Consider the following 15,266-nt stretch of genomic DNA (forward strand, 5'->3'; position numbering starts at 1 on the left):
AGATCTCTTTGAAACTTTCAGTATTTCTAAACAAATCATTTTGACAGACTGCTATGCAAAGCGTACGGATCAAATTAACGAGTAAATTTCCTCTGTGGAAAGTGGTGGCACTGAGTTCCCTACGCTGTATGGATACAATGGTAAAACTCGATGTTACGGATACGGTTAAACTATGGCATGACGTACAATTTTTTTATAGGTCACATAAGAGATGACAGTAGAAACTAGCACACTTGCAAAAGGGAAACTGTGCAACGTTATCAATCATTTTTTATTATCCTGAGTAATAAGACAAACAAAAACCAGTGCAGGCAAATTTCTGCCGTGGTTGATTGGTGAGATAAATAAGTTACATAAATAAAGTAAGATAATCTTTGATTTAAGCATTATATCAATTATTTGTACTTTGAAAATACAGAGAAAGAAGACAGCCACTTTTATGCAAATGCTCCATCTGCTATTAAAGACTGGAATATGATTTTTTTTCCAGTATACAAATCTGATGTAGTCAAAAAGACAGTGAAAGACTAGATATGAAAAAAAAAAGAAAATCAACAGAGTTCTGAAAAGCGAGGAAGCAACATGCTTCATTTATTTAGCTATATTAATATGATATAACCACTTCAATGACACTAAACCACAAAACATATCTTGAAAGGAATACTTAGATGAAAACATAACCTTCATGATGATAAATCGAGTGGTTAACATTTCTGAAACACAATGTTTAACTTGAAAAAAAATGAGTTCAAGAATTCTCAAATTATTTTAATGTATACATCATCAAATAATGATACCCAATTCATACCAACAATTTCCTGTCCCATGAACAAAGAGCATGACATCTACCCTGCTGATTATACTGCTCTATGATATCCAGTCTGGCTAAACAGTCAATTGGCCTTACTTTGTGAGTCTTTTGTCTCGCTGTGCCAGTCTATCCAAAGAGAGTCTGGGTCAAGCAATAAAAAGACGCCTGCCTCCCCACAGGGCGGGTGGGATCTGCCATCAAAATTAGCTCCAGTGAGTGTTACACTCTTACAATTAAAAAAACCCAAACCAAATAATGATACTGATGAAGACACTTTCAAAATGCAACATAAGCATGTATCCTAATATTGCGATTGGTAGTTTTGTATGACCGAGACCTTCCATTTTGCGCCACTTAGCATTTTGGGGGATGTTTTCACTCCTGGGTGGAGGGGGGGGGGGGAGGGGGTGGTGTAGGATGAGCAAGTTAATTTGCTTACTTTTCTCATCATCAGAAAAGTAGCTACAAAGGCACTGTGTTTCTGTATTGACAGTGAAAGGTCCATTCAATTCTCAACTCATTTGATTAGCACCAAAGACTTGTACATTATAGCAGTGCACCATAACTTAGTCAAAAGGCATGTCAGGCACGTTGCATGACTTAAAATGTCATGAGAAAATGTTTTAAGTTCGGTTGGGTCAGGAAACTAATTGCTCAAAAAGCAAAACAAACCCCATATTTAGGCAAGACATGAAAACTACGCTAACATTGTATTGCTCTTGAAAAACAATATACAATGGCAGAAAATATTAATACCTGAGTCATTCTCAAAGTGTGGGAACAGCTGGACAGCCTCTTTTCCTCCATCTTTTACAAATGACACTCAAGGAGCATAATAATAATAATGTGTGTGAAATAAGGCTTAATTTTTCTATAAACCTATACCAATTTTTACATGGATATTGGCCAAAGTTAACAAATTTACAAAATTCAACTCACTGACATTGATAAAGCGTTTTACTTTTAGAAAGAGCTGTGTTTATTGGAGGATGGGGTGGGGGGGGTGGGGGAGGGGGGTTAGGGCATTGGAAAGCAGGTATCTGATAGACACTCGAAGGGTAGCCAACTCACAGCAAACAATTTTTTTAAAAAGCCAATGCCAAGTAGGAAAACTTCAGGTCGCAATTTTGACAAACTTCCATGAAACTAAGTTTGGTGATGTATGTATACATGTGTTGATGTATTACATTGTATATGATCACAAACACACTTTTTATGAAGTTGAAGTATTAGGAACCTCCCCGTACAGACCACAGAATGAAAACCCTCCAGTTTCAATGTAACTGTATATTGATGGTGTTATACTTACCCTTATAGCTAAAAACCATTACTGAGGTTGATTTACTGGTTCTTAATAGAAATCAGGAGTCAGCATGCACTTTGAATTATATGAAAGTAAGGAAGGCTAACTTTAGAGCCTTCTTTCATTTTTTAAATCAGAGTAGCTTTTTCACCTGTTAAACAATTTTCTAGAAACCAGTTGGAGCAAAGCTTCATCAATGTGTGCATTTCAACAAGAATGATGCTCTCTTGTACTGCATTTCCAATTAAAATCAGTATACCGATACATCTAAGTTGCGTGTAAGTCATACTGTTTAAAGCATACCATTCCCCGAGTTAGGGTATAAGAACTGATAAACTTTCCTGAGTATATTTTGAAGGCAACTCCATTGCCCTCTCATCAAACAGGAAAGACTGCATTAAAATGAGAACATTTTTTTAATAGCGGTCGGGAAAATTTGTATTGTTGAACAGAATCTTTGAAGAATGCATCTTCATTTGAATTATGTCCATAGTCTCTGTCTTCTGATATTATATATATACATAAAATAATATGTCTATACATATATGATGTGTGTGTCTGTAAATTATGCAATACGTTCACTACAGTTTAAAAATTATGGTTTGTAAAACAGTATGTTCCTGGGTGAAAAACGTAACGCCGTGCTTGTCTTTCATTAAATACTTAATTCACAGATTCTATCAAGCATCTCAAAATGTTCTTAATATTGATCAATAAAACAAAATGTTAACATATAAAGAATGATCATGCTGATAATTTAACATAGGGAGAGATTAAATTCAAACCAACAATGACACGAGATCTCTGCCTGAAAGTAACCCACGCCTGAGATTCCAGTGCTACAGACGAAAGTGTATGGGAAAATGGTCAGGCTCTTTGTCTCGCCCACAACAGATGTGAGTTTGTGTCCCACGAGGAGAATACAGTTCATTGTGTATCTCTTTCTGTGTAGAAGGAGATTGTAGCCTGCATATTCCTGCCTGGTTAACCTTGAAAGCTGGGGTGAAGCAGCCTGCTTCCTAACTGATAAGAATTGTGTCAACGGGGAAGGGAGAAGTTTAAAATCTGTTTTAATGTATCATGACAAACAGATTGAAAACCTGTAACATTAATGAATCACATTATATTTAAATTTGATATTCCAACCTACCAGCCTTAAAAGTAGGCCTATTGTAAAATAATGCCCATATAAGAGCAAGATTGACCGTCTCATTAAAAGTGAGGTCTTAGCAACTGGAAGAGAATTCAAAGGCTTCTTAATTAAAAGGTTAGTTTTAACTCCTCCATCTTTTTTGACAAATGATACATCACATAGCAACTTTCATGAATTTCTTTGTACCAGATTTCATTTCAAAATATACATTCCATTCAAATACTGCAATAAACTAAAGTCAAAACAGACACATATTACATTGACTAAATTTTGATGATAGGCAATATTGTCAAGGTTGTGTCGATCAATGTAAAAATTCAACAACAAAAGATTTGTAATACACATGAGACACATCACTCGGGCCAATACAAGTTAATCACTAGCCCATTAATTGACAAAAAAGTAATAATATGATAAGAAAAACCGGTATCAGGACTGCTTAATGCATGGAATTATATTAGTCAAATAGATTAAGGAAGGTAAAAGTGTTCTAGAACACAGACAATAATGGTTAAGATTTTGTGGGACCAGTGTGGTATACGTTCACAGTGAAAAAGCATAAAAGGCATGTAACACAGCCTACCTGTATGGAGGCACAACTCAAGCCCTTATCTTTGACTTCAAAATGACGGATTTAAGATTAGTCAGCTCAAACAAAAGCAGAAACAAACATTCAAAGAAGAGCCAATAATAGGGGTCTAAAAACCCTTAACAGTATTTAATCATGTCCACGTATAAAAAAAGGCACATAAAATTATCGTCTCCACGTTAATACCTGTCTGGCTCACTCCATGTCTCATCAACTCCCGGTACGTCACCATGTGTGCACATTCCCTTCGCTATAAACAATCTGCCTAACAGTGTTCCCTTATCCAAAGTAATGGTGAGGACAAGTAAAGTATTGATAAATAAATAATTTAAGTAATATACCATAGAATATTCCAATACAAAATTAAATAAGTTTAATAAAATCTGTGAAGCAAATTTAAAGCAAGTCTCATATAACAGTTATAAAATGGCAAATGCCTTGTCAAAATTGAAAAGGTTAGCATGATCTCGACTCAATATTTTGTCTCTTACACATCAACATAACAGGTTATGAAACAATAGAGCTATGAACAAAAGAAAAGAATACTGTTTTTAAAAGTTTTATGAAGAAAAAAAAAGTTGAGTGTATCAAGTTTATTCATCCTCATCTGTTCAATTAAAAAATGTGGGTTTCAGAAAATAAGTATGTGTAGCAACAATAAATTACTGCTTATAATCTAATACTACTTTTGTCATTTTTGGACCAATACACCAAATAATGTAAACTTCCATAACCTTGAAATTTTTCTTTCGTTAAGCAAACTCATCTGAAAAGAACTGATTTAAATCTCAGTCTTGTTGAATTCCTCTTTAGAATAATTAAATGACATTAACCTCAATACTTTAAGAAATGTAGTGCAAAAATGTTTAATCTTTGATAAATGTAATTAAAGAGTAGAAAACTAAAAATCTGAATCTAGTGAAGCCCTGGTGAAGTTTCAACTCCTCAAAACAAAAAAGGAAATGCATTCAGTTATTTCAGTTCATCTCAGTTGACTGCTCTTGGAGTGTTTGCATGATATAATCAAAGAATGCTGCCTTTCCTTTTTTCCTTTGAAAAATATGTTTATGGTGCAAATATGAGACTCTTAATAATATAATGCTATGACTATGTACAATTGATTGCATGAAGTTCTCAGTATGAAAGTGAAAAAAGTACATCACTTTTTACAACTCTGAAAACACTGGCATCACCGATACTATGATAATTTTTTAGAATGTGACAGAATATTGAGGAACTTTGGTGTTTATCTTATTTTGTCATTTAAAAAAAAGCAGTAAAACTTCCATTATAAGGTCTTATCAGAACGCCTTATTCTCAAGAAAAGCAGCCATAGCAATTCATGAAAAATAATCAGCTTGAATTATTGAGCAAGCAGCATAGGACAGCGGTTCAGATCAAGGTAGGATATCTACCTATCTCTAAAAAATGTAGTTCTTTACAGGTGGTGGCATATCAAAACAATAACTGAGAGTAAGAATAAACATAATTGAATATGAACCTTTCTTTCTTTAATTGTAACTCATCTTTTTAACAAAATTTGTGTTCAACATCAACAGCTGCTGTGTTTCTCTTTGCAAGAAGAATTCCTTTGGTATAAGATTGAAGGCTTTTCCACATTTTTATCTTATTGGAAAACACTAAGAAATGGATGATTATTTTATTCCTGTGAATGCGAGTGCAAATACTAACTAAATTAATCTCAAAGTTCTGTTGAATAGAACATACAGTGGGGGTGAAATATAGTATCACCCAAACAGCAAACACACGGCAAACCGTAGGAATGGAAAGGTATGAACATTGTCAAATTTCCCCCCTTCAGAAGACTAATGATTATCTTTTCTTAAGTTTTAATCAAACTTTGCTCTCCCCATTTCCTGTTCTCCTTGAAGCGGGCAGAATGTCCTCAATAGTAAACTCAGTTGGGCGTTCAGGCTCTCTTGCAGCTGCATCTTCATCTGAGTTATGCCCAGAGTCTCTGTCATCTGACCTGTGAAGGTGTACCAAAGACAATATTGATAATGTACATATAAGTGTCATATTTTTTGGAGGGATCATTCAATATTCTAGTTTAATTCATTTTAGTCAAGGATACTTATTCTGGCTAAAAATTGCTTACATTTATTAAAACTCTCCACAAAGTTTCAATATATTTTCCACTTCAGAAAAAAACCCTGCAAAATGTGATATTATACAAGAGATTTCTCTCTTGCACTGTTCATGGTAACATTATTTTAATTGGCAAGAGGAGCCAACATTCATGGCTTCACCAGCTGATGGGAAGTGAATATAATCAACAGCAGCAGAATTGGTATGCATGTATTCATTCCACACTACAGACTTGGGGGGAAAAAACATTATTAGTGAAAAGAGGCATTTTGTTCCTTGCTCTTGAAACAACAACATTGACTGGAGAATGAAGTAAGATAATGGGAAGTAGGCCTAATCACTAGAAACAGACTACTGTGACCATGTCTCAAAGCTTATATTTGGTTTGGACCTCAAATTCCCTGTAACTAAAATAAAAATGAGATAAAAGTGTCCGTACAAAAGTGATTAGCGTAGGTTGGTCATTGTGTGTCAATGTCAAGACACTCAAATCAACTATAAAATAACAGCTACCTGGTAGATATTTGACTTCCAATAAACTTGGCCGTGGATGCTGTTGCCCTGTGCATGTCTGCAGCCAGTTGTTTCGCATGATCATATTTCAAGACTCCCACTTTTCTTAGAATAGCGATGCCAGGAATCCACAAGACTGAGGCAAAAACCAACAAAGCGCAGAGCACGCTGGCATACCATGGATAGGAAACATTGTCCATCAGTGTCTGTGAAGAAAATGTAATGTACAGTTGAGCTGTTATAATGGCCACCTTTACAAGACAACCACTTGTTGAAACGATCACTTCCTATTCAACAGGTATAGTATTTGGAAAGGTATGGTATGATTTCACTTTGACAATTCTTTCAAAAAAGTATAATTTTTCAGATCTCCGATAGGACCCAGCCAAGGGTGAGAAGAGGTAAGAAAAGTTCCCTAACAGCCCAAGTTTAAGAACATCTCATCGAGGATTAAAACAAGTGTCACTTGCATCAAAGTCCAGCAAGACATCAACTGAAGAAATGGTGCAACTCATTTATTTGACAGTCTGTCAATGTAAGAAGCCATATCATTAACGTCTTCCACTTAACAAAGAAAAAAAATAGGGATTAGACTTCAGATTTACAAAGGCACAGATGCTGCAATTTTCTTTAACTCAAAAGGATTCTTACATTTCCAACTGTCATCTACACAGGCTTAACCACAAGAATGAAGCCCACTGAAAACATCCATAATATATGAACAAATGCTAGAAATTCTCTTTGAAAGCTTTACCCTATTGGACAGCAGAAAAGAATTCACACTTCTCCGAAAAAAAAACTCCTGACACCCTCCTGTAGCTATTGTAAATAATAACATGGGAACAATTTGACAAACTGCCATGGTTTGAAAATAGAGAACTAACTCAACAATTAACTAAAACAACAACAACATAAACAACAGCAACACTTACTGTAGCAGCATTGTAGACTTTATAAGTAATAGGATTTGAGAACTTGATGATAAGAGTACCAAGCAATAAAGACACAATGGTGAATGGAGCGATGAACTTCCAGCAAATTTTCCAGTACATGCTTGGTTTATGTCCAATCATGTACTGAATTTCTTCACCAAATCTGGGGATTGAAAAAAAAAAGCATAGGAATTGAACCCTGTGTTTTCACAATGATCAAGGACGATACAAGAATATTTGATCTCACCAACAAAACAATTTAAAATTCAGGATAGGTGAAGTCAATAATGTTCTGTTTTGACTACTTTTAAGGAAACTGCTCCACAAAATTATACCCCCTCCCCTAACCCCCCAATATGTTTCATCTGAAATTATGAATGTAATGAAAACAGTACCATATAAGGGTTTTAAAACATTATATTTTCAGGTCCATCTGATTTCAATTTCTCAAGTATGAGTTCACAATGTATCATACACAATTTAAAAGAATAAGCATCTGTTATGAGAGAATAGCATAACTTTTTTGTACGTCTATCTAATGACTCTTTGAGAAGCACCTCTGTGTGTATAAGGATTAGTGTGTGTGTGTGTGTGTGTGTGTGTGTGTTTGTGTGTGTGTGTGTGTGTGTGTGTGTAGGTGTGTGTGTGTGTGAGTGAGTCCGTTTGTGTGTGTGTGTGTGCCTGAGCATGCATGTGTGGTGTGGGACTGTGTGAGCATGTATTAACCATACCTCTGCAAGTTTCTTCTTTGTGGAGATCAATAAAGGTTATCTAATCTTATCCCTTATCTTATCCTAATCTACATTTGTGGTTGCTGTTCTTGGATAAGGTTTCTTTACCTGTTAACTCCAAAGACCCATCCAACAGAGAAACACTCTCCAAGAGCAATCAGTATCAAAGGAAAAGAGCCAGCAAATGTGTCAAACAATGCCACCCAGTATGAGCCGCTTCCCAGCACAAAGAGGAGACCAACAAGGCACATGAAGGTGCATAAAATACCTGAGGAACAACACAATTGGTCAATGTACAAGGTGGTTAATTTCACACTTATGAAATTCCTATAAAATTAAATATTTTTATCATCTTTATCTCTACTCCCCTTTTTTGTGTTTGTTACTCTCTTGTAACATCTCTTAATCTCGAGTACTTAGATGACCTCATTGTGTTGCCAATGCCATAAAACACAAAGCAAAACAAACAAACAATGGTTAAAAAAACCTAATAGAGCAGATACTTAGAGTGGCAAGTCAAAAAAGCAGCAAAAGAGCTTAAGCTTACGATTATTAGCAGCAACACGACATAGGCCTAATATGTGGAATTTTGAAAGAACACACTTTCATGGAAATGTTCTTCCTTCATTTTCTAATTGACTTCAGAATTGCTTGTCTTATTCTCTTAAAACACCTTTCTAGATTATTTTCAGTCACAGTGTATTGTACGAGGGCTGTCCCACGGAAAACTGGAAAAGGTCCATAAAAGCAACAATCTTTGTTCTAGTATGATAAAAATGTAACACATCATACCTCAACATGTGATTTCTCAATGTAATCACCATCCCGCTGGACGCATTTTTCTCATTGCTGGATCATGGAGAAGATACCCTCCCTGAAGACTTTTCCGTCAAGGGATTTCAACAAATCTTTCATGGCTTCCATGAGGTATTTGTTGTCAGTGAATCGCTTTTCAGAAATATTGCATTTCATAGGCTCAAAAAGGTGATAATCTGACAGGGCCAAGTCAGGACTGTGAGGGGGGTGTGGCAGAACTTCCCAGCCGAACCTTTGGATCCAGTCTTTGGTAGCGTTTGCAGTGTGTGGCACTGCGTTGTCATTCGGCAAAATGACCCCGCTGGACAACCGGCCTGGTCTTTTTCAGCGCACAACCTCTCTAAACTTAATAAGAGTCTGGCTGTATCTGTTAGCATTAACAGTTTGTCCTGATTCCAGAATGTCAAGAAGCAGAACGCCCTTAGAATCCCAGAAAACCGTGGCCATGAGTTCCTTCACCCATGGCTGAACTTTAACTTTTTCGGGGGAGGTAAAGACGTGTGCTTCCAAACCATTGAATCCCTCTTCGTCTCAGGGGACATGTGGTGTATCCAGGTCTCATCACCTGTAATAATGCTTCTCAGGAATGCTTCATCATAATAATTCATAATAATATTGTTGAGGTCTCCAGATGCGTTCATGACTCCCGTGACAGCTTGGCGACAACGATTCAACAAAGTCTGAGACACTTCAACACATTGCGTCTTGTGGACAGCTGTCAGCTCTTTTGGGACCCATCGAGCAGAGACTTTTCGACAGTGCCTCTCATCAAACACTATCCTATGGACAGTTAGCTTTGAAATGTTTAGCGGCTCGGAAATTTCGCATATTTTTAGGCGCCTGTCGGTTTTGATGAGATCGTTGGCTCTTGTTGTCCTCAGTCTTGGCAGAAAAACAAGGTCCATTGACATCCATGTGCACGGCTTTGAAAATACTACACCACTCATATACCTGTGACTTTGCTATTACTTTCTCTTCGTAAACTGACTTTATTTCAGTGTGTATTTCTATAGGTTTGAGACCTTTTGCAGTCAGAAACCGAATGACAGACCTCACTTCTACCCGTGACCAATTTTCCAAGGGGGTAGCCATCTTTGGGAAATTGCTGTGTTCGTTTGGTTTGTGCAATGCTCATGGTGCTCAATTGGGAGATTCCTAAATGATTGTTTTACAAGTGTGTGTTTACAGAATATGAAAATATTAAATAATTTTTAAATTACAGCCAAATTCCGGTTGTGAGTGTGACAGCCCTTATACTTTAGCAATTTCTAAATCTTAACTATCTTGTAAGTGATTTACTTTATCCATAAACTATGCTAGGCACATTTTGAAATTCAGTAATATATTTGTATTCTGTTTATAAAAAAGGAATGATTCAATTCAGTTTACAGTGATGTAGATGAAGAACATATAAACAAACTTACAGAAAACAATTTAACAAACCTGACACAAGCCACTTCTTCTTCATCCAAGGGAAAAGATCCAAGTCATACAATGAGGTGGTCACTCCTTCAATTGTTCCAAATTCTGAACCCAGTCCAAGGGAAAGCAACATCAGGAAGAAGACAATAGACCAAAATGGAGCTGATGACCCAAACTCGTTGATGGCTTGGGCGAAAATGATGAATGCCAGACCTGTACCTTCCACACCCTACAAAGATTAAAATCAACAGTCTTTTTTCAAAAACATATGTCTCTGACTGTATTTGTTTTAATAAGCATTTTACGGCTCTTGCAACACAATTAGGTCATATAAATGACGAAGATTTGAGGCGTTACAAGTGAATAACAAACATTTTTTTAAAATAGAGGAGAGATAAGGGAAGTACAGGTTTGATAGCAAAGAATGAGCAAACTACATCAGAGCACCCACTTTGATTATAAAGATATAATTTTGTAGTCTCCCTAAAGCATTTTTTATAAACTTCAGTTTGCAACCAACATAATATTCTTAACTTACCACATGGAATTTTTTTTTAATAGGCTAGAGTGTATTATGTAAATCTCTATATTTTTTCCCCTATGTAGAACAATACAATGAGACTAAAATCAAAAGGCAGTTTAACCTCTGAGTCTGAAAAAAAAAGTTCAGCATTATGGTCTAAAGGTCTATAAAGCTTCAGCTTATCATTTTTTGCAGAGTCATCAGTTGGCTATGATGGTTTTACTTTTCAACCAGTTTCCTTCTGTCTCTTCTCACTGAAAGTGCTGCTGACACCAGAAGGCAAAACAAACTTAAACCAGTACACCTTCAATTCAGAATTATTATCTGCAGATAATTTTGATATCAATTAACAGACTTCAACAGTTAACATCTGACAAAGAAGTAAGTGATTAGTTCAATTTACTTAAAAGTACAAATATCTGTCTACACTACCTTATTGAGATCATCAGCCAAATTGCAGGCGCGAAATGTCTTGGTAGTGAAGTTTTGGTATGATGTGAGATTATCTGCGAAGACTTCTTTATACACGTCTCGAGTTATGTTGCCAACATTGTTGTATCCATAGCATAAGAGGGTGCTGTTGTTGTTGACTTGCTCACCACACACAGATCCAATGATGTCAATATTGCTGCAGAAAACAAATTAATGTCCTTTGTTTTAGTAAGCATTTTATGGCACTTACAACACAGGTCAAATAAGTGCTCAATATTAGATGAATTACAAGAGAGTAACAAACACAAAAATGAAGGAGGAGAGATCGATAAGGTCTGCTAGTGTATTCTTGATCAATATAATCTGTAATAGGTAGCTAGGTATTTTGTTCATTGTTCGATGTTATTGTACCATATCACGTAAAAAATACACATTTCACATGAGAGACTTTCGTGGATCAGCATAAATTACAGATGACATACACATACCCATTACATATTAAAACAGGATTTGTAATGTTTTATGAGTACAAAAAGTCCCACATCACAGGAGAGATTTAACTGCATGGACAAATTGCTCATTAAATTTTTATGTGCTAAAAAAGGTGAACTTATCAAATGTATTGCAAAAGAAACTCAACATTTTTGACCAGCACTCAAGAGGAGGTAATCTTAATCCCATTAGAAATAATGATCTCAACTTGTATTTTGTAGACAGATTTATGTTTTTCCACTTTCGCATGTTAGCTCATTATTGAAAGAGAGAGAGTGAGGGAAAGTATGGGGGGAAACGGAGTCAGATTTCAGCTGCTCAAAGATTCTAGCGAGGACCATCATGACTCAAATTTGTTTGATATAATTATGGGTTGTTCTGTCTAATAATTGTTAATACCCTCATCCTCCTACTATCCTTCTGTTTCCAGATTCCAGTGCATTCAGATCTTACCAGACTCTTAGGCCTTACATTTAACCAAATAAACATCTTATCACTAACACAAACACTAGTATAGAAAACAGTCGTATCTAAATTATTTTGTTTTAATTTTACTGTTGTTTGGCTGCTTACTGATCTATGCAGTTATTGAACTGGACAGTCGCCTTGAAGCCAATCACAGCAAAGATCACTGCACAGGCATAGATAGCAGTGAACCAATTTGTGATGCCCACAAGAATTGCATCCTTCTCCACGTTGTTCTTCATGGGGTTGTAGCTAGAGAAGGCAATCAGACCACCAAAAGCCAGACCAAATGAGAAGAAAATCTGAGCAGCTGCATCAAGCCAGCATTGGATGTTCATCAGTTGATCCATCTGTGAAAGCAGTTCAGAAAAAAAATGCCAGTAAAATTCTATTGATGAACTGAAAACAAAGGGAACAATTTAATCATCAAATTCACAAAAATAATACATCACTTGTAAATCAAAAACAGTAAAAGTCTTGACACAATAGATGATTTGATTTCGTAGACTCTCAGTAAAAAAAAGTAGGCAAATTGCTCTACGTAATTTATGAACACTGTCAGAATGGGCAATTCTCCAGAGTACCCGCAATGACATCTTATCAATTGCTGCTCCTGGAAAACTATCTGTGGGAGAGACATAATATTATATAGTAATAAGATTAAAACAGGACTAAAGCTTGTGCTATGAAACTATTAATTTTGAGAAATGTACGGAATCTTTTCTCCAGAGGGGACATCTATAATATTGAAAATGTATCGATTGTGCAGGGCATTTTATTAAGAAGAATAATAGATAGCATTTGTATAGCGCAAATCCCCACCCAAAAGCAAGCTCTATGCGCTTCACAATCTATGCTATTACCTCAGCATTATGAGAGCTTTCTGAAACAACCTCAACTTCTTGGGAAGCATACAGTTCAAGCGGGCATTTATAAGCGCTAAAACATTAACATACTGACATGATCTTTCGCTGTCTATTGCCGGGTACCCATTCCTACTTGGATGAAGTGGGGAAAATTCGTGTAAAGCGCCTTTTCCAAGGACACAACATCGGGCCCTCACGGTTACGAGTCCGGTAGCCTAACCACTAGGCCACCGACGCCACAAAAACTGAACCATCTTTTTCTGTTATGCCCTTGTTAATATTAGCTGAATTAACCGTGAGTCGATTCACAGTATATGAACACTTGGGCTGTGAAGACTAAAGCAGTCTGAAGAGAGAAACAATCCAATGCTACCCACCCTAGGTGTGAACATATGAGCCAGCCCATCAACAGCTCCTTCCAGTGTTATGCCTCGGATGAAGAAGATGGTAAGCACAATATATGGGAATGTGGCCGTGAAGTAGACAACCTGGGGACCCACAGATAAGTTAAGATAACGAATACATAACTGATTATCCAAAGAAATTACAAGTAAAAAATAAAAAATAAATCAAGCGGAGGAATTTTCTTAACAAAAGGTTATGCAAAAGATTTATTACAATTTTCTTGCGTAAGTGGCTTTGAGCATAAAAAGTGAAACCCCCACCCAAAAACCAAAAAAAAAACACACACAAAAAAAAAGGCCACTTCATCATCATAAGAGGTATCAGTGTCCGGAAATGCAGGCTATCACTGCTTATCCAACTTGACCTAAATGAGAACAAAATGTAAAAGGAAATAAAAGCTCAGAATTTCTGTTGGTCATAAAAGTCAAGATGCTAAGCTATCTCTTGTCCAGCTGATTTTCAGTTGCTTTCTTTATGATCTATCTCTTAGCCTCCCGGGGTAAGTGGGAGGGGGGGAGATCAGAATTGTTTTTTCTCTTTCCTGTAAACCCCACTTCCTTCTCCAGCTAGTGTATCCCTTTCTGCCTTTCTTCTTTAAAAAAAACAACAACTAAACTAAACAAGGCAGACAAGGAAACCTGTTCCTTCTCTTTACTATCCTTCGGTCTACAAAAAAATAGGCCTAGTCAGCCGAGTTTAATTAGTGTGTGGTTTTAAAAACGGTTAAACTGCTCATCTAAGACAAACCTTTCCTGAGGACTTGATACCTTTGCAGATACACAGGTAGATGACTATCCAAGCAAAAATATGGCAGAGGAGCATCTTCCATTTCACTCCGCCGCTCTCGTCCAGGCCAGGGGAGATGTCGAGGGCTTGTCGGTACCAGAAATATGACGTGGGTCCGCTAATGTCACATTCTTCCACCGGCACTGTCCGGTTGTCCGCAGTCACGTAGGTTGGACATTCCGACCAGGGCAAGGGGCTCTGAAGAAGGTTTAAGTTTTGGTAAGAATTTTTCCGAAACTTGCAACACAATCATAATTAGATCATATTATTATAAGTGTCCAAGATTAGAGGTGTTACAAGAGATCATCATCATCCGGTGCCTTGCCGACTGGTGTGGGCGATCATGGACCTCCACTTCACTCTGTCTTGCGCTGCAGCAATGATGTCCGTTGTTCTTGCTGCTCCTAGCCATGTTGTCATCTTGTCCAGTATCTTTTCCCCCTGTCTGCCTCTGCCTATCTTTCCATCAAACGTGCTTGTTGTTACAATATTCTCTAATGCTTCTTTCCGCATTGTGTGTCCGTAGAAATTTGCCTGTCGCTTTCTTACAAGAGATAACAAAGACAAAAATGAGGAAGACAGACAATTGGACAGACAATTGTTTGATAGGAATGAAGGAGCAAAGCACACTCGGGAACCTTCCAACCACCCACAGACGATATCTAGTAGGCCTACTAAAGTGTCTCTTTTTGTTTTGTTTTTTCATTTGTCTTTTTTAAATCAGTACACAAAAAGAAGGATCTATTTTACTTTTTCAGGACAAAAATCTATTATATAAAGTGTAACGTAAGTAGAGACGGGAAATAAGCTGGGTGGAAGGCGGGAGGGGTGGTAGCCTTTTGTGAGGGAGGGGAGCACACACAAACACACAGAGAGAGAGAGAGAGAGAGAGAGAGAGAGAGAGAGAGAGAGAGAGAG

At 36.8% G+C, this 15,266-nt stretch overlaps 1 protein-coding gene across 1 annotated transcript; it reads right to left on the bottom strand.

Moving 5' to 3' along the window:
* Positions 1-252: 252 nt before the first annotated feature.
* Positions 253-14,579, bottom strand: LOC101862698 (sodium-dependent neutral amino acid transporter B(0)AT1). The gene is made up of 9 exons (XM_013086052.2): positions 14,310-14,579; positions 13,535-13,645; positions 12,400-12,641; positions 11,335-11,530; positions 10,401-10,608; positions 8,250-8,409; positions 7,411-7,573; positions 6,479-6,684; positions 253-5,846 (listed from the first exon to the last, which is right to left on the bottom strand). The coding sequence occupies exons 1-9, from the start codon at positions 14,382-14,384 to the stop codon at positions 5,711-5,713; spliced, it is 1,497 nt and encodes a 498-aa protein (XP_012941506.2). The 5' UTR covers positions 14,385-14,579; the 3' UTR covers positions 253-5,710.
* Positions 14,580-15,266: the final 687 nt, after the last annotated feature.

Source organism: Aplysia californica, unplaced genomic scaffold (genome assembly GCF_000002075.1).
Source record: "Aplysia californica isolate F4 #8 unplaced genomic scaffold, AplCal3.0 scaffold00017, whole genome shotgun sequence".
NCBI lineage: Eukaryota > Metazoa > Mollusca > Gastropoda > Aplysiida > Aplysiidae > Aplysia > Aplysia californica.

Coding starts and splice junctions, on each gene's coding strand:
- LOC101862698 (XM_013086052.2), bottom strand. CDS start 14,384: ATGCTCCTCTGCCATATTTTTGCTTGGATAGTCATCTACCTGTGTATC. Junction 11,531..12,399: donor TTCAATAACTGCATAGATCA/GTAAGCAGCCAA, acceptor TGTTTTCTGCAG/CAATATTGACATCATTGGAT. Junction 6,685..7,410: donor AAGTCTACAATGCTGCTACA/GTAAGTGTTGCT, acceptor TTTTCTTCACAG/ACACTGATGGACAATGTTTC.